At 37.6% G+C, this 19,768-nt stretch overlaps 1 protein-coding gene across 36 annotated transcripts in view; it reads left to right on the forward strand.

Moving 5' to 3' along the window:
* The first annotated feature begins 448 nt into the window (after positions 1 to 448).
* CEP128 (centrosomal protein 128) overlaps positions 449 to 19,768 on the forward strand; it is a 149,382-nt gene continuing 130,062 nt past the window's right edge. For 27 of the 36 annotated variants that reach the window (XR_012673845.1, XR_012673844.1, XR_012673843.1 and 24 more), the window contains exons 1-7: positions 449 to 537; positions 5,589 to 5,749; positions 7,174 to 7,260; positions 10,817 to 10,943; positions 11,907 to 12,028; positions 14,495 to 14,586; positions 15,327 to 15,399. Coding sequence is in view for 33 of the 36 variants with exons in the window: in XM_075151363.1 (XP_075007464.1) it covers positions 5,603 to 5,749; positions 7,174 to 7,260; positions 10,817 to 10,943; positions 11,907 to 12,028; positions 14,495 to 14,586; positions 15,327 to 15,399 (648 nt within the window). In the remaining 3 variants the exon portion in view is untranslated. The other 9 variants (XM_075151367.1, XM_075151372.1, XM_075151366.1 and 6 more) reach the window with 8 other exon arrangements.

Consider the following 19,768-nt stretch of genomic DNA (forward strand, 5'->3'; position numbering starts at 1 on the left):
AATGGAGATGTCTGCCTTGTAAGAAACAACTGTTTTAAGCAGCTCACGCACTCCTTTTCCCAGCGGATCGGCCAGGTGCCCAGTCTCCCCATTAGCAGAATATACACACCTGCTTTGCCAGGGCAACAGCTTTTGCTTCTGCTCTTCATGTTTATTTAGCTTAGTATTTGTAAACGCCAATGTGTATTTTGTAAGGGTTTACCTTTTAAAAACTTTTATCAACACCAGTGTACATGACTGTCTCCCCGCCGCTGCCCTCACGTCGCGGCCGCCGCCTCTTGAAGAACCAACGGCTTCCCCGCAGGGCGGGGCCTGGCCTTCCGTTACCGCTCCTGCGGGCGCGCGCGACTCGGCTCGGCTGGCGTCGCCGCCGCAAAGTCTCTTGGGAGTTGAAGTCCTCCACCCTTTCTTTCCTATGGCGGGCCTGTCGCTCGTGGACTACCTGTCCCACAGAGCCTTGCGGAGGGGCCTGGCGCCCGGAAGGCGGCTCCGGCAGCTAGTGGCAGGGCGGCTAGTTCAAGTTGCCATAGCGGCGAGGTGAGGAGGGTGGAGAGGTGTGTGGGGCTCCTGGGCGTGCCCGGGGAAGGGTCGGCTTCGCCTCGGGGAGGTGAGGCGTCCTCCCGCAGCTGCTGTGCGGTGAGGGCTGGGGGCCGCGGCTAGAGCGGCGTGCGGGAAGGGGCTGTGCTGCCACTCGGGGCTGGCTGGGCGCGGAGCGCCGCGGGAGGGCGGGCGCTGAGGTGAGCGGCGCTGGGCGGCGCGGCAGCTGGGAGCTGCGGCGGGAGGCGCAGGGTGCGGCGGCCGCGGGGTTACTCACGAGCCGCGGCGGCAGCTGGGGCAGCCCGCGGGCCTCGTGGAGGCCCGGCCGTCGGCGTGCCCGGCGCCGTTCTGGGGTTGTCCCGCTGCCCCCGCGGCTTTCACGGTCCTATCGGGGGCAAAAGATCCAGGAGGCCTGGAGGCCCTCGGAGGTGAGGTCAGGTGTTAGTAAAGTCCGATACACGCACGGCGAGAGGAGGATTTGCAGAGGGCCTTAGTTGAGCATGCTTGTTGTGAACAGTATGAAGGAACTGTTTTCTGTGTCGCGGTGATGAGGAGTGATGTCAGAAGTTGACAATAAAATGTAGCACTGGTGCCTGAAAGCGTGATGGTGAAATATCACCATGTTGGATCACCTTCCTGGTTTTTTGAAAATTTTTCCTGGCTCAGTTAGAAGCACTGAAGGAAAAGGCCTTTCAGGTGTCACGATGTCCCTTTCTGGAATGGCTATAGAATTTTTTTGTCCTGCTCAGTCTTAACTATAAGGCTTCAAGCATGCCTTTAGCGCTAAGTTAGTTACCTAGTGATAAGATTAGTCTGTGTGGAGCTAAACAAATAAAAACACTTGAGAAGTAATTAGGTTGTGTATACTGAAGTTCATCTTTTGCTTACTTGAACTGGAGAGCTGCTTGTTGAGACTGTCAGCTGTATCTCATGTTTGTTTTACCCTGCACATCTCTTAATAAGAGAATCCTCAGTGAAACTGAAATGCCCTGTTTTCTACAGGGAAGGAAAATACTGAGTATTGATGTTTTTCCTCAGTGCAAGAAAGGCTATAATCTGTTTGGGTAGACTAAAAATCAGTAAAAGACAAATGCTTCTCATTGTCAAGTAGATTGTATGATCATGTGCTGAAATCAGTCTAGGTTTTTGGAAAAAGTCATAATAGGCTTTTTTTTGGTTTAAATTAATACGCAAATGTGCATACAGAATATTTGTACAAATTTCTACTTCTGTATGATTTTTTTTTTTTTAAATCTAAAATGAAACTTCTGTAATTCCTTTAAAAATGAGGATGTTGCTTTATATGAAACGAAACTTCTTCAACTTAAAAGTACTTACGGTCACCCTTAGGTTGCTCTTGAGAACAAAGAGGAATGCTACTTAACCATAAATAGAAAGTTTTCTTCAGACAAAATGTCCTCCTGTGTCTAGTATTTTCTTTTATGTTTACCTTGTTTACTAGCCTTTTTTCAGTGCTTTGGCCAGTAAGTATTTTAATGAGCCTATTTCTGAACAGCTGAAAACAAATGCATTAATCTTTTCTGCTGTAAATCTTCATTTCCCTTTTGTTTTCTCCAGTGTCATAGCTTTTCAGTAGTTGGGGCTCTTATGGTTGAGACATTTCTCAGAACAATGTTTTCAGCAGATAAGTCAACTGCTATTTTCATTAATTTCTATCAGTGCCTATCTCTTTTCTGACATTACAAGTTGCAATACGTGTCTAACTAGAGGTATGTGTAGGGCCATGTTCAGAGGCCCACTCTCAAAAGAATTCAAGAAATTTTTAAGAATTTAGTTCCCATCAGCTGAGATGCAATAACTAACCTTTGGAATTCTGCTGCCTTATGCCATTTCATCTGGAAATGAGTTAAAACACTTTCTATCATTTGAATGTTCTTACATGTCTCATTGTTCTTAATTTCTCTGTCTACTCAGGTATCCTTAAAAAGCCCTTTCACTAATGTGAAACTGATACTGTCATAAGTGATGTTATTTTGGGGCTCTCAGCTTCTAGAAAGAAATGTGACGTGGTGGAATTAAGAGTTAAGCCTAATCTTTCACTTGGAGCTGTATGAATTGCATCATGTAAGGTTAGTTTTCTAGCTCTCATGCAATACTTCTGTGCAGTATTCTACATACAGAGTAAATCCAACATATGTTTTTTCTGCCCAGTTTGGGAGGAAAAGAGAATTTGCTTCCTGTGAAACTGTGAATGGAGTTCTGAAGAATATAAATTGCCAAAACAATATTTACTGTGGCTTTGTAGTTGAGGTGATATATGACAGATACAGACCATCAACCATTTGCTATGATCATTAAAATAAATGTGTTGCGACTGTAGGAATGATAACAGTCAGGCAAAATATGCTGATACATAGGTCCATGAATAGGTAAGACTAGATTCCTGTGGATTAATGTCTCAGGGTTGAGCTTCTGATCCCTAATAAGGCTGATCTTGTGCTTAATTCTTAGTATGGCCATTAATAGGGTCTTCCCTTTACTTGGTGTCTTAAAGATCTTTTCACAAAATGCTTTGAAACCGAAAGCCTTTGTTAAGCTTGGAGGAAATTGATCACTGAATCAGTTGCTTATTGGGTTTTGAGTGATTGTGCTGCTTGTCATGCTTGGTAAGATCAGAAAGAGATGTATTAGCCTAGAGAACTGACACTGCAGTTATAGAAGGAATTAAAAATTACTCTAGAACAGGTGATGCCAAACTTGTTTGAGAGAAGTCTCATTTCATGCTTATTGGTGATACCTGTGGTCTGTATGCTGTAATATGGATCTTGCTGGTGCCTGTATGAGGTTCATAGTAAAGATTGAGGGGAAAATATAGCTTGATGTAGTAATGTGCAGGACAGAGTAATTTGTTTGGGTTTTTTTGTACTGAATTATGGTAAGAATGGATATTATTCCATGTTGTTACTTCTACCGGTGTTTTATTTCTTTTATTTTTCTCTGTCTTTGAAAATATCCCATATTTCCTGTTTCCCAGTGCTCAGTGTTTATGCTTTCTCACCCTCATTTAGACTTCATTTCAGCTGACTAGAGTAAGAGTCTGGAATTCTGTGATATCAGTGAATTCTGATACTGGCAGTAAAAATGTGCTTTAGTGAGATAAGGGGAGGGAAGATGAGATGAATTCATCACTACAGAAAATGTAAGGAATACTGGTATACTTGAGCATAGACTGAGTACGTTGATTTACTCTCATGTTTGAAAGGTTTCTATCCAAGTCTGGGGGACACAAATTTAAAACCTTTTAAAAATTAAATATAAGGCTCTGGAAAAACATCACGTCACCTCTATTTAAAATACAATATAAGAATTGAATCTCATCCATGGTTTCTTTGGGAAACTTAGCTCTAACAGCTAGAAGAATGACACCTTTACTGTGGCTTTTTTGTATTGACTACAGGGCCAAAGGGAGTTCAAGAGTTTGCCAATCTATTTCCTCTTCCCCAAAGTAGGCTCAGACTGTCTCTCCCAACAAATGCTGTTAACACAGATCTTAGGATGATGATTCCGTGACCTTTAGGCAAACTGTTGCAGTGTGTAATAGTTTAAGAAAAAATTTCTATCTAACCTACCTTTTGAGGGTTTTAATTTTAATCAGTTACTATGTGACTTTACTATACAGGTCATAGCTGCCTGTAGGTTTTAATAATTTTTCCTGTGTCTGATGATTGTTACTCTGTTTTCCCTCCTCTACCTTGCCGTTCTTAAGACTCAGCAATCCCCATTCTTTCCTCACAAGCCGTATTTCTTCTGCCTCAAGTAATTTTTGAATTCTAGTCAAGTGAATTGCCCCAGCATCAACATAATAATCTGGGTTATGTCAAATTAACATTGGATAAAAGAAATAATATTCCACAATTTACAAACTTACCCTTATTTTTACATCTTGTATGGTGTTAGCTTTTTCTTTCTAGAACATGACATTGTTGATGCATATTCAACTTGAAATACGAAAGCTCTTGAATAGCCTTTTTTTTTTCTCTTTCTCCTACCAACTTCTATTTTCCTTGCTGTATTTTTCCAGTTGGACAAATAGTGTCAGCTGCAAACTTAATAAACATATAATATTACATTATCAGGTCATTTAATGAAAATATATAGTGGATTCACTCTAGGTTCTCACTTGATACCTCTCTTCAATTTGACACTTAATTTCTGTTAACTGCTCTGAATTCTGATACTCACCCAGTTTCACTTGCTTTTTAGGAAAGCTTAATTTAGTTCATGTTTCTTTAGTTTACTTTTGTGAATGTCATATGCGTCCAAGGTTTTTTTTAAAAAAAAAGTGACCTCTACTGCTTCTTCCCTGTTTAACAAATTTACTTACTCATTACCAGATCAACTGATTTGATATCAATGGATACGTTTTTTTTTTTTTTGAGAACAGATCTCTTGCTGGAGACTTAAAAGAGTCCATTTTAATTTTTTTCACATATTTAAATTAAGTTGATTAGTCTATAACTTCTTGGCCACAGTTTTCTTTTCTTTCCCTTTTTTTTAAAGACACTGCATTTGCCTTCTTCCATAATATTTCCAATTCTCCTTGAGTCATTAAGATACTGGTTCTTAGACTTGCTTCAGACAGTCACTTGGTGTTATTTGTCTTAGTTGGCCCTGGCCAATCTGAATATAGCTTAGCAAGTAGCATGAGGCAAAGGGGAATGGTTCTGCACAGCAGAACAATTGGTAAAGCCCTGATGTCTCCGCTGTATGTTTTGGGGGGAGAATTTGCTTTGGGCTATGGTCTTATTCTGGGTACTGAACACTTCGTAGTGAGAATGCATCTTTTGATTTAGTTCTCTCCTAATGGGCTCTGCCTCTTGCATCTTGGCACTGCTTCATGGTGTGAACAATCATAATAACTGAGGAGCAGTTGGAAGATCTGCTTGAAAAGTACATACTGGTGACCTGAACCAGAAAGGCTAATGTAAATGTTGTCTGAGTCTATGAAGTTGTTTTGGGAATATTGTCAGAGGCTGTTCAGTTACAATCAGGATTTAACATTCATTACTTTTTCTGGTCTTCCTGCCTAGGTTTCAAGATACTAATGGCAGATTCATCCAGTGAGTCAGACAACTTTCTTAGGGGTCGAATAGGAAGGCGGCCACCTTTGAGAGCATCCCACAACAGAGCTCGGAATTATGGTGCTGAAGAAGTTACAGAGAAGATCCATACTTTAGCAAGCACTTTACAGGTTATTTACAAAATACGATTTTAAAGTATTTATAGAGTCTGCATTTCTCTAACATAGGGTCAAATTTTCATTTCTGAAGTTGTGGAAAATACTGTACTGATGGGAAACATTGCTTTCTGTGCAAACCAAAAAGGTTTTGGGAAATCGACCATATTGCCTTTGAGCTGAAAGTATGTGGCTTGTTACACTTTTATACAGCTCTTATTTCAGACAGTAGTAGAATGTTGTTAGAAACAATGATGTGTTTGGTAATACTGTTTATAAAGTTAGCAAACTGAATAATGCCAAATAAACTTTGTCGGATTCTCACAAGAGGCATTACATTTTGTGGCAGAAAGTTCCAACCCCATCTTTGTTGTGTTGTACTGTGTAAAATTTCCCAGTTCCTAATAAAGTAAATATGTAGGCAGTCAATTCCGTCATGATAGAGTTTACAATTCAAATATTTTCTAAGTGTGGAACAGCACAGCGAGAAGCAGTATTTGTAAACTTGCAAGAGATCCATACCCGAGCAGGAAAAAGCGTTCATCTAATTCCTGCTTCTTCAGTGAAGACAGCAGCGGAAATCTCTGAATCTGTTTTGCAAGTGGGAGGAGACATTTAGCTATCTTAACACCATTTATTGCTTGAGAAGTCATTCCCATTCTTCTCTAGCTGACAGTTCTGAATACCTAGAGCAGGTGGGCTTATGTATTATCATTTGTGTTGAAGTATTGTTTGGCTGGCAATATTTACTTTTTCTTTTTAATGTGTGAGAAGAGAAAAATCCATATAAAACGCTGAATTTAAACTTCAATACTTCTTAGCTGGAAAATAATCATCAAGCTAGAAGAGAGATGAGTTAATAAGAATGTAATCTGACTATTTTTTAAAAGGGACTCTTTGGTATTGTCCTGTTTCTGTCTAACCTCTTCCTAGCTGCTCTTCTGAAATTCTGATTTTAAGCTAATTGGTTTTTGTGGGCTGCTTTTCAGCAGATCTGCCACGTGATCCAGCTCTTCATCTGGTCAGAGAATGCTCACACAGAGGCCTTACCTAACGTGTTGATCTTCAAAAATTTGTTATTTCTCAGTTAACTTAATTCTGTTTTACAGGCGGGTAATGTTAAGATCTTTGGATTAAAAACGTTTTTCTACAGAGTGGCTGAAACTTACAAAACTTTTTGTTTGAAGCCGAGGCCTTTAGCGTGGGCTTTTTTTGTTTGGTTGTTTTTTGGTTTGTGGTTTGTTTTCTTTCCTTCCCTTTAGCCGTGCTGTACTTTTTCAGATTTTGGTTACTTGAATAGGATTTTGAATGGTTAGACCCTTTAAAAAACACTTGTGTTATCAATTTACTCTTATAAACCAAGAATAATAAAGACAACAGTAATGTTTGATTAGAGGAGGTTTCTGGTTTGACTTTTCTTCCTCAAACTTTTTTTTAAGGATACCAACAGAAATCTAAGACATGTTGACCACTTGCTAGGACAATACAGAGAATACAACAAGGAACAAACCGAAGCAATAGCAACTGTGAGCAATTTTCAGTTTATCTTAACTTCTTAAATCTTTTCTGCTAATAACTTTCATAGCTGAAAACTTGGTAGTAATGGACAAAATATATCAAGAGTTAAGTAGATGTAAACAGAAACTTTTCATATTTATTTGAGCAATCTAAATCAAACTATAGTAATATGTTATATAATGAAACTCTGGCAGGTTGTGTAGCTTCATTACTTTTCTGGTTTATAAGCACCAAATAGATTGTTATGTTATGATACTGTGCTAAGTACAACATGCATAGCTGAAATAGAGTATTAGGGAACATGTTTCTTTTGCATGAATAAGTGGTAAGATAAAAGCTGAATTACAGCAGGGAATGAGATTGTGATCATACTGGTGTAGGTTTTTTTCCTGTCATTCTACAACAGCTGCTGAATCTGTCGACCAGCTTTATCTAAATTGCAGAAGGGGTGAAATACTCATAAATACCAAGCATCTACAAGTTTGAAAACGTGTCTAGACAGAGAAAGTAGAACAAATTAGTGCTCGTAGGGCAGGAGAGGTTTATAACTTGGTTACAAACAAACTGCAGCCGGTGCTGCCTTGAAACAGATACATATGAGATGTAGGAATATTTTGCATGTGAGGGTAGAGAGAAAGAGAGAAAAAGCACATATGTAGAAAAGAAGGCTTGTTTCTTCAGACAGCTTGTTTTCTAAGTCACTGTGCACAAGCTCTACATGGAAGTAATTTGGGATATTATATGCCTCATAATTTTTTTTCTTTGAATGCTGTTTGTGTCTTTATAAGCTCTAAGTAGGTATTGAATTTGTGGAACTTCTGGTGGGCGTTGGAACCACTTAAGGTTATCTGTTTTTAACAAACGCTGATACTAAATGTAGTTCAACATTCTTATTCTGGAAAGATTTTTCTATTGGGAAACATGAAGGTGAGTAAGACATCACTCAAATTTTAGTTTTGACTTAATGTCCATTCTTCTTAGTCATGCTAGGTGGCTTTTGATTATGGCTCAAGTGGAGGAGAAATCTAGAGATTCTAACCATCTCCTGCTTGAGCTTTAAATAATAGAGTAAAATCCGTCTTATTAGTAAAGATAGCGTGCTTCTCCCTTTCTGAAGCAGAAATTTCCACTTGCATAGAATAGATGTTGTATGTATTTGGTATGTGGGAAGAAGAAGCTGGGATCAGGAAGCAGTGAATCTGTTTTCCTTCTACAATAAATATTTAAGAAAAACTTGAATAAATTTCTCATTTGGATGGTGATGTGTTGGGTTTTTTTTCATAATGATAGTTGGTCGAGTGGTTCTACCATATTAGACAAGATTGTTTATCTAAGAATGTTTTCCTCCGAATGGGATATGTGTTTACGTTCTGTCAGTTATGCTGAATATTGTAATATCTGATTCTTCAATTCTTTGTGATCTTTTCCTTAAAGACTTTCTTCAGACCATTGTATAGCATATTTGCATTTATGAATTTGGTGACTGTTGGGCTGCTGAGGAGCTCTTTTCCATTCTAATTTAAAAATTAGTCTCAATACTGCACTTTGAGGTGCCCCGGGTCTGCCTGTGGATCAATGCAAAACTTGCTAAGTAACTTACAGGGTCAGGAAGGTTTGCTGCTCAGAACTTTATTTCATTGTTGCTATTGTTGGTTCTTTAGCGGTGGGAACATTGTGCTCTCCATATGTGCTCTGTTCCAGAGCAGTTATTCTCCTGCTGACTTCACGGTTGGTCTGTGATTTTGTTATGTCCCTGGAGGATAAGAATAGTAGAGAAAAGGTTCCCTTCTACTCTTTGGGGGGGGGGGGGGGGGGGGGGGAGAGAGAGAGGAATTTTTGGGGGTGTTTTTTTTTGCTCCTGTGAGGCTTTGGAGGGGTTTAAAAGTACTTAGCCTTTTAGAGAGATCTGTTGTTTGTGGTTTTTTTAAATTTTATTTTTTCTGGTGGCACTGATGTTTGTCTCTTTAAAGAAATTAAAAAAAAAAAAAAGAAGAAATGAGAAAGGACTAAAATATTAGGCACTGTTTTGATGGGATTTAAACAACTTGTAGATGAGACGTCGAGGAATGGAATTCAGATTGGTGAATATTAAGGATATACTATTCAAATTTGTGTTTTTTAATATCTCTCTTCTACTGTCACTAGCCTTTCTTCTTTCTTTTAATAATTAAGTTGTTTTTTAAAAGAACACAAATACCTTAAAATATAATGATGCTGATAATGTAAATTATAACTTAAAATAAAAAAAAAAAATCGGCCATTGTTCTGTTCTAAAGAAACAGACTGAGCAGTAAGGTTGTTAATTCTGGACACTGTCATGGTTCTTTGTTTAAAAAAAAAAAAATTAAAAAATCCAGCTGTCTGGTTTCACATAGAAAGGATGAAAATGAGTGCTGTAAAGCTAAAGCATGCAAACTGAGCACCTGTAGCTTAATTCAGGGTTTTTATTTCCTTATTAAAGATGCAAGATAAGTCTTTGACAGAGTCAAGTTAGATTTGAAAATTGAGTTATTGCTGTTCTTTCTTTGATCCTCTGGCATTTTCATGAATTTTTTTTTTTAAGTTTTAGCTTTTTGAATACAAAAGTGATCTTTTGTTACATACATGCATTGTTTTATCTTTTTCCCTCAAGTAACCTCTGTCTTTTTGAGAAAGCATTAGAAAATCCTTAAGGTTTTTGGTTTGAGAGTTTCTTAGTGATAATAAAGTTGTTTTAATAGTACCATATAATGAAAACATAATACTTTAAAAAGAACCTAAACAAGCATTGAAAGATTCAGAAAAGATTTAAAGTAGTGTTTTATGCTTTGGGAAAAAAGTGCTGCCCAGAGAGAGATCCAACACAGTGTGTTTAATTCTGCAAGAATAAAGCAGCAATTTAACCATTGTGTACAAGCCTCTGTTAGGGAGAGGAAAGGTGAACCTTTAGAAATTGATGTTTTGTGGATTGTCAAATAAAGGTGTGACAAAAGCAAGTGGCTAAGAACCAAAGTTAGCAAATGCAATCTTAGAAAATAAGATGCAAGTTTGAAAAATGAGGAACTTATTTAGGAATATAGTTAGTTCTGAACTCTTAAGTTGGGAATGGCTGCCTTTTTCTGGAAGTGTAACTATGAAAAGTAGGGCTTGATGTAAAGGTGCTTAGTGAAATTTGATAGCCATATGTCAAATGGATTCCAGGTAGCGCTGGTAGAAAAATCACAATAAAAAAAAGATTCTTTGAAGTTGTTTTCTGGATTTTGCAGGGCTGTTATTGAGCCTTGCTGGCAAATTGGCCTTCATTTGGTTGTAGGAGACATACTTTTCTTTTGAGTCTTCCTGGTGTGTTGCACCACTGTTTTAAGAAACTTGATATTTGAAGCTGCCAATGTTGGAAACATGTTTTGCTATAGTTATGGAAATATGACATACGAGATATTGAAGAAAAGCTAATTATTAATTCATAGCTATACTTGGCTTAAAAATAGTTTTGATGCTCTTAATGACTTTTTTGAAAAATAATACTTTACGTGCATTTTTTTAATCAGTCTGTTCATATTTCAGTAAATTGTAATTTCTCCACAGTTAAAAGAAACGCTGGAACAGTCTATAGGTCAATTAAGGAGCCAACGATTAACCCGAAACTCTGGAATGAGAAGTGCTTCTCTCTCAAGCTTATACCCTAGTGATCTGGATGGAGAAGGAGTGTCAGGTAAAATACTTAAGGTGCTTGAGTATACTTAAATTATGTCATATAGCTGTTGTATGGAAAGAGGAAATTAAGAAGGAAAATGTGTAAAGATAGTGGCATGAGAAGTCATCATTGATTACTTCAAAGAAATTCAGTTTAGAAATTTGGGAGACCTGCATTAAGTTATGCAGTTTATTTGGTAAATTCTTACAGCTTTCTGTTACATAGTCTTTTCTGCTGATATCCTGAGAGATCTAAATGAAACATTGATTCTTTCAGCAGAGAAAATTCCTTGTACACTGCATGAGTTGTAGGTACATACAAGTTAAAGTTAAATCCAAATGATATTGCAGCTTTTGAAGTTTGCTTCACAGCAAAAAGGAAAGTTAAATTTTAAATGCATAAGGTTATGGATGTATGGATGAAATTATGTAAGGCTCAGTGGAAAAGGAAAAAACTGACCAATGTGTAACCTAGAGAAAAGTAGTTTTTTTCTTGTACATATCTCTGAAAATTCATTTTATTTTAGGAAAGGGTCTATTTAGGAGGAGTATTCCTCCCGGAAGTAGCATTTAATGTATTTTAGTAGAAAGCTCTAAAACTTCAATTTTTTCTAATGTAGAAGCTGTGAAATACTGTAGTTTGAAGCTATAATAGATCCAAGTGGAGGAAAAGCTGTTGCTTGGGCAAATAAAATTTGAGGGAAAAAACCTACCTATTCCTTGGAGGAACAAAGGAAACCTCTTTCTCACCCATCATATACATGTATTCCAGAAATATTTAAATTGAAGAAGAATCCTGGGAAGAGCTAAACAAGAAGTATGCCTGTGCATTTTACGTAACTTTAGTAGTTGTTTTGTCTGTAATGTGGCTTATAAGGTTGTTGGCAAGATGAAACGCACGTTTTTTCATGAAGCAAAATGAAAAATTTCCCATACAAAGTTTTGTCTTCCTCCTTATTTTTTTATCTCTTATCTCATAAAGGGAACCGCCACTTCCTGCCTACTTCTCCTCTCAGGGATTATGGAGACTCACAGGGCAATAAACATCGAAGGTCTAGATCTGCAAGTGTTCGATTTGTCAATGAGGCAGATAATTTGAACCAGGTACAGAGCACTAATGGGAGTTGCTTCCCCAAATAGGCAATATGTGGTCACCAGGCTCTTCGCTTTTACATCAAATGAGGTTATTCTGATGATGCAGCTAAGAATGTTTCAGCTATGAAGTGTGCTTTCAATGTTATGTGCCATTCTTTATAAGGCAGTCACCTCTTGTATCTGTCAGTGTCATGAACTTTCATGCAAATCTATCATTATAGATAAAAAGATGCAGATGGTAGTGATATCAAAAGGAATGTATGAAAATAATCTCTGTACTTTTTAGGCCATGTATGAGAAAGAAAAATAATCTCTGAATATGTGATTAACATTCACCTACATGCTGAAATCCAGTGTGGCTATAAAGGGGATTGTTCTGCTTTAGTTAACGGCACAGGATCTTAGTGCTTTTGTCGTTTACTTCAGCGTAGCCTGGATTGATTTTTGAGCCAGCTAGTTCTCTGTCTTAATTCTAGGTCTGACCTGTGAGTAGGATAATTTGACCCTGTATTTCAGGCCGATGATGCGAGGAGGAGAGGATGTGTATGGCACTGGTAATTTTCATACCCCTCAACTTGTGTCTACTTGCAGACTCTTCAGAAAAAAAAATTAATTACTTTAATGGATAAGATTATAGGCTTTCTATATCCTACAGACAGAGAAGAGATTTCAGTACCTGCTTTGCTCTTTCAGACAGAGTGGCTAGACCTGCTTGTGTGAATCCCTGTGTATGGACTAATTTTTCCAGGAGGAATGTATTATGACTAATGCTAAAGCAATTGATTATAAGGTGTTCATGTTGGCTTTATTAAATCCGTCTCAATTTCCAAATAATTAATTTTAAACTTAACCACAATTTATTCTCTCAGTTGACTTTTTGGGAAGTCTGAATGCTACAGGAATTCCTAGACTTCTGTTTAACCCTGTTTCAGTCTACTTCTCCCCTTATTCCTTCCTCACCCAAGGTTAGTGTGGAACATAATCTTTGGAAGGAAATAATGTTATATGGAAATCTTTCCTCCTAAGCGTCCAAAAAGCTTAGAAATATTTTAGACTACTTCTAAATATTCTATAAATATCTTAGAAATTTTATTCAAGGGAGTTCCTGCAATGCATACAGAATTCCTAATTTATACTGAGTAACTATGTAAGCAAATAGTTTTTTTTCCTGTTCTGGTTTATTCCTTATTCTTGTTTTTCAGTGAGTGAACATGGCTTTACTCAGTCATTAATTATTTTGTAAGGAGAGGATAGTGCTTTGAGAAATGATAAACTAGTAGTCACTGATATGACCATAGGTAGAACTTGGGGCAGAGGTAAAGCAGTACTACTTAACTAAAGCTGTGTCTTTTTCTTCTTTCTGTAACCACAGTCCCTTTATTCCCATTCTGACTGCTTCTAGCTAAGGTAATTTTCCAGCTGAATGGGCTTTTAACACTTTTGAGTCTCTCTTCTTCTTAGGCTGATACATTCTGAAAATATGCTGTGTTTTTCAGTGTCTCTTGGGTCAGGTTGAAATTTCTGGTTAATCACACAGGGGAGATGGTAGTGCCTGTGTCTGAACGTTGAGAGCAGTCAGCTGAGCTGTGGAAGATCCAGGTTTAAGTCTTGGGCATAGAATGAGGGATATTACAAACTAGGGTTTTTCATAATGATGGTCCTGGCCACTGAGCTGTTGACAGCAGTAGGATGGATTAACTGTCACTTTTTATCCCATGAAGGATGGATGACCTATTACTTTTTTTTATTTGCTCCCTTAAAAGCTTTGAGTATAAATTGGGGGCCTGCTGAATGGGGGAAAAGGGAGGTTTTACAGAGGAAAATAGGCATGTGTGTTGGTTTTTCTTTTCTCGTGGTTTTTTTTTTTTGTTTGCTTGTTTTGTTTTGTTTTTTCCCCAAGCTCTGAAAAAAACAATCTAGTAGAGTATGTAAAGTCTTGGGCAAGGTAAAATACCTTTCCTCAGGGCTTCGGTAGTTCCTGAATACATCATAGTGTTCTGCTTGGTCACTTCCAATCTCATATACCATCTTTTTATAGGAAGATACGTAGCTGGGCAGAACTTTGTTTCACTTACACTAACATTTATTAGCAGGAAATGTGTCTCTCCTGACCTCACCTGTTCAGATCTTTCAACTTGCTTTGGTTAAAAAGGTGGTGCAGTGTCAGGTAACCAAAACGACCAAGCTCAGAACCATAGAAAAAAAACCCCATAGTTGGGAAATTTGGTTTAGCAAATAATGTACTGAAAATTAAACTTCAATGAGCAAGTGTTGTGAAGGATTGATTGAATTAGAAGCATGCAAGCCTCATCCACTCATCCAGGCTCATCTGCAGTTGATAGAATTTTGTTATTTGTAGGTTATTTTTATCTGCTTTCTTTTAAAAAGTGTGAATATATGTGTATACGTATTTTTGGAATATCAGAGAAAAAGGGTTCCTAAGCCTGAGCTTAATTTGTGTACTTTAATTTACAGCTGCATTCTTTCCACCAGTCTCTTCGAGATCTCAGTAGTGAACAAGTTCGCCTAGGAGATGACATCAGTCGGGAGCTTTCAAGAAGAAATCGGTATAAACAGAATATAACTCCATGTGAAGCATAATGTGGAAAATAATTTGTGTGCTTTTAAATAATTCTTAAACTCCTTTGTTCTTTTGTATGTAAAACAAAAATTTTGGGGAGAGTGGGGAATTGCACAACATGTAGATGAAAGCAGTATTATGAACTGCTTGTTCCATGTCATCTTGTGTAGTATTTATAAATGTAAATAATGCCCATCAGTTCTGATTTGTATGGTATATGTGGCTTTTCCTTCTTTTTTTAATATATGGACAAAACGACAAGGATTTGGGAATTTCTTTTATTACAACTTTGCTCCTTATTTGTTCTTGGTACTGGAGTCTCTTGAGGGCAAGCTCTCATGCAGGCCATAATGTTTTTTTAAAGTACATACTGTCTCAACATATGGTGCTTTGTCTAATAGCAATAACAGGAATTAGTCTGCTAGTTCCTAGTAGGAACTAGTAGCATTTGAAAGGACTGTGTAGACGTGTTTATAATTTTGTACTTGTTGACCTGATACCTAGCTTTTCAAACTAGATACTCCGTTACCTCCACTTGAGGAATGGAAATGCTTTTTATCATGAATTTTCCACTTGAGGCTGGTCTCTAATTATGCTAGGAATTTAGAGGCTGTAGAACAAATTGAAGTAGCACAAAAATCCAGGAGATTGTTGCTGCTTAAAATTATCACAGATATTTAGTTTTTGCACTGTAGAATGTTGTCTTACCTATATTTTTCTATGAAGGACTGATGCTGAATTAAGAAAGACTCTAGAAGAATTGTCTGAAAAGCTCACTGAGTCCCAAAGACAAGAAACGGTGAGTGTGACTAACTCGAAAAGATGATTTATATTTAGTATTCTAATCAGGGCTTCTAGTTTAATGTGTGTGTTGGTAATCAGTACCACATATTAGTACATATATCTGAACATGATCTTATCTTATAGGTTATTATAATGTTACCCTTCCATAATGAAATCAGCAAGACAAGTTTCATATTTCAGGTACTTGTTTAAAGTAAAAGTGTTTTACAAGTGTGTGTGTAGTGAATCTTTCTGTTTCAAAATTCACGGTCTTGGAGAAAGCTGCTTTTTAATTTTGAACATTGGTTTGAACACTATCATACTTCATACCTTGTGAAAGATACAAGCTTTTGCATGTTATGTTGATGAATAATTCTTCCTCCCTCCCTCCCCGTCCTTTTCAATCCTTATCATCTGTGCAGCATAATGGGAGGAGTCTCTTTGGGCTGCACTCTTCTCTGAAGGCTTTGTGACAAATGTAACGGAGGAGGCAGGACAGCCATGATAGTCTCTTCTTCTTTGCCTCCTCTATCTGCTGGAAGCAGATTAACTGCATTCACTTAAATGTGAAAGAGAACTGCTATTGAGATGGAAGTCAAACAGCGTATTGCTATAGGAACAAGAGAATTTGAGAATCTCCCCAGTAGTTAGGAGGTGAAAATCCTTTAGGTAGTTCTCGACTCATAAGACTTGAGTGTATGCTTTATGTAAGTATTAATGTGGTATCAGTAGCAATGCTGACTTTTCAGAGCAAGTGTGGTGTGTCCTTATTTTCCCATAGGTGATTCACCTTGCCATGAAATTGTATGAATTGGTACTAAATGCTCTGTCAAGAGCTTTAGAGATGTGTTTGTCACTGATAACAATATTGTTGGCACAGACCATTTGTTGGCACCAGTAGACTTAATAGTTGTGCTTGTGTAAGTTCCTGCCTCTAGATGAAGTTAGACAGGGATTCAAGAGACTGTAATCTATCAGTACCAGTTATATAGTTGATATGATAGAATCCATCAGTGGAGGAAGACTTGCCTTGTCAGCCTTCCTAGAAAAACATAACAGGCTGTCTTTGTTAGAATGTTATCTCTGCTTTCTCCTAATAGCCTGGTAGGATAAAATAAGTTTATCTGATAAAGAATTCTTGACTTGCAAAACTCTGGGTTTTTCTTGTTGTGGCCTACTTCTCAGTATACTTACTTTTTCTCTCTTTCATGGACCGGGAAATTAGCAAACTCAGTAAGTTTTAACCAAGATGGTTCTCAAGAAGATAGCTGCTGCAGCTGGCTACTTTACAACTGTTCAAAGCCTTTGAATGAGAGAAACAGACCTTCCTCCTCAATCCTCTGGGATGCTGGCAGCCACTGTCTTTTCATTAATGAAAGAAATAACTAGCTCTTTATCACCCCCTGTAGCAGGATTTCAAGATTTGAAATTGAATGTTACAACTTTTGACCTGAGAGAAGCAAAAAATGAGAGAAGTGAAGTGTAACAAGGAAGCCTTCTGATGGTAAGGGGAATACCAGAAGAATAAGTCTTAGTTGGGAGAGAACATTATCATCCAATAAAGCTGTGAAAGCTGAAGTGTTTAATGATACTCTTTTAGCGAAGACACAAATGCTGCAGTGAGATGGTTTTCACAGGTAGGACTAGTAAGACTTCAGCTGGAATATTCTGCTCATTGCTGCTTATTATCTTTAGGAAGAACATTGGGCAAATGGAGAGAAGACCAGAAAAAGGAGAGGAAAAAAATAAAAGGGGAAAAATAAAAAAGGCCACTCATTCAAAGACTTCTTTGAAAGGTTAAAACAATTGCTGGGGTTCAATTTGCAGAAGAAATATGTAGTTAGGAAAGATCTAGCCATGTATGATGAATGGTCAAAAAGTGGATGTTTAGTGAACGATACTAGAATAAAAGGCATTTAATGATAATTCTGCACGATATTGGTCTAATCACTTGTGGCTTGGGAGCTTCTTGGTCTGGAATTGATCTCTGTACTTTCTGTACTTAGTAATCCCTCTGTGGATTTCTTGTCTGGAACTTGTCCAGTCTTTGTTATAACTTGTATATCTTTATCATCTTATTTGTCCTATAGCAAGGAGTTCTCCGGATAGATTACATATTGTGAGAGGACCTGCCACTTTTGTGGTGGTTTGGTTTTTTTGGTTGTTGTGTGTGTGTGTTTGGTGTGATTTGGTTGGTGTGTTTGGATTGTTTTTTTGTGGTTGGCTTTTTTTTTGTTGTAGGGTTTTTTTTTAACCTAACTGCTTTTTCATCCCTAATTATCATTGGAGGAGGTTGTTCAGTTTCTTCAGAGGCTTTTCTGAGGATTCCCTTTCTCTTCAGGCTGAAGAATTCTGATCCTTAATCGCTCATTGTATCCAGGCAATTCCACACCACTGAAAAAGCCTAGTGGTAGCAACATTCTGCACTGCTTCTTTACCTGTGCTCTCTGATATTAGATGTGGATCCTTTGCCCTTGTTCAAAGCTTGATGATCTACTGTTACACTGATGAGCCTGGCAGAATTGCTGAGATGAGGTAAATGCAAAAGAGGAGAATTCAATGTGGACATTAAGAATAAAAATAACTCTAGTGGTGAGCATAGCAAAGCATGAGATTAGAGTGCGTGTAGAAACTGTGGTCTGTTATTTTAGATTTTTGAGATCCTTTAGCACCTGTGTTTAGGAGTTCTTCTAATGAGATTATTTAATTCAGAATTGATTTCTCATTGGTGAAAGTGAGTTGGGTAGGAGGAAATACTTTTTTCCTCACAACTACTTTATGCAAAGTTGTGCAGGAACTTTTGTCCTTAGTGCCTTTATCACTTTGCTTTGGAGTGTTTGTTTGTTACCTCCAACGTTGCCAGCCTTGTATTTGTATTCTACTGTATGATTCTTGGCAATAAATTGTCAACTTGAAATCTTGATAATTTGACAGGATGAGTTCATGATAGAAACATTCTTTTCAGTTCAGTGTCCTTAAGTCTTCATTTCTGCAGGAACATATATCTTAAATTCTTACAGCTGTACTGTCCAGTATATCGAGTGCTGTTGGAAAATTGCCTGTATATAGTTATGTGGTGATAAAGGTCTAGTCACTACAGTTGTTCTAAGTCACTAGTTCAGAATTTATTTTTATTAGAGGTTACAATTCTTAGAGCCTTTTTGATGCTGAATGTGAATACTTTTTTAAGAGCCACACAACACAATCAATGCACATTAATTTTACCTTTAAAGGGACCCTTTTCCACCCTAGTATAAAAACCAGAGGACATCTGAGGTGGTGGCATAGTTGGATGCCTGTTTCAAATCAAGCACTCTCAATGGCCTTGTGCTTGAGAATCTATGTGCAGTTTTGGTATAAAGACTGCAGGCTCTACAACTCTCTCTATATCAAAATCTCTTATCTTATCTAGACATTTTGTGAGATGCCTTTTTTCTTGAGAAGAGTTTGGGTGTTTGCTAGAGGAATATCCATACAGACCTATAAATAATTGAAAGAATGTTCACTATGTTATATAAGATGGCCCTCTGGATATTTTGTTGCAATCTCCTGGTATAGAAGCACATCCCAAATAGCACAAGAAGCTGATATTTATGCATAAAAGGCAACTGCATCGAAGCACAGATTTGTTCAAGTAAAGTAGATGCTTAATTGAGATGGTGCTATTAGAAGGTTAGTGTAGGCTGTGTCTCTGGAAAAAGATAGCCATGTCAAGTGAAATGGATCTCGGATGGAGTTAATGTGCTTATGATATTTCAGAGAGCCAGGATTATTGTCAGATAAGGAACTGTCCTTCAGAAGATCTGATATAGGGATTTTTGGCGCTGCACAGGTGACTTGTATATCACACATTATCATTTGCCATGAGGGAAAAGTTTAACTATGTTTGAAGTGACATCTGTGAAAGAATTTTGCTATTTTTGTGGTTTTAATACTTCTGTTTCAAGTCCACATTGATGATAAAATAGGTCATAACAAGAAAGGCAACAAAAATCTGTTGAAATAGATTTCAGTCAGCAGGACTTGTGCACTAGAAGTAACAGTGGAAAACTGAAAAACAGGAGAGAAAGTCAAGAAGTAGGGTGCTGCTTTTTGTAGATTAAGCATCCAGCATCTTCCACAAGATTATATTTAGCTGTGTGACTTAAATGTCACCCTGGTTTTAAACAGGACATTCTATTCTTTGTGTTTAATTGGTGGTGGGGGAACTTTGATAGCCTAATCCATTGTCATAGATTTTGCTGCTACCTGACAGCTTTACGCAGAGACACAGCTCTTAGTGTCATGATTATCATTCAGGTAGTCTGTGTTGCTAAAAATGCATCCTTAAAATCACATTGTAATATGTTGTGAATGCAATAATTTAGTGCTAGCATTTCATGTTG

The sequence above is a fragment of the Calonectris borealis genome, chromosome 5, assembly GCF_964195595.1.
Source record: "Calonectris borealis chromosome 5, bCalBor7.hap1.2, whole genome shotgun sequence".
NCBI classification, from domain to species: Eukaryota; Metazoa; Chordata; class Aves; order Procellariiformes; family Procellariidae; genus Calonectris; species Calonectris borealis.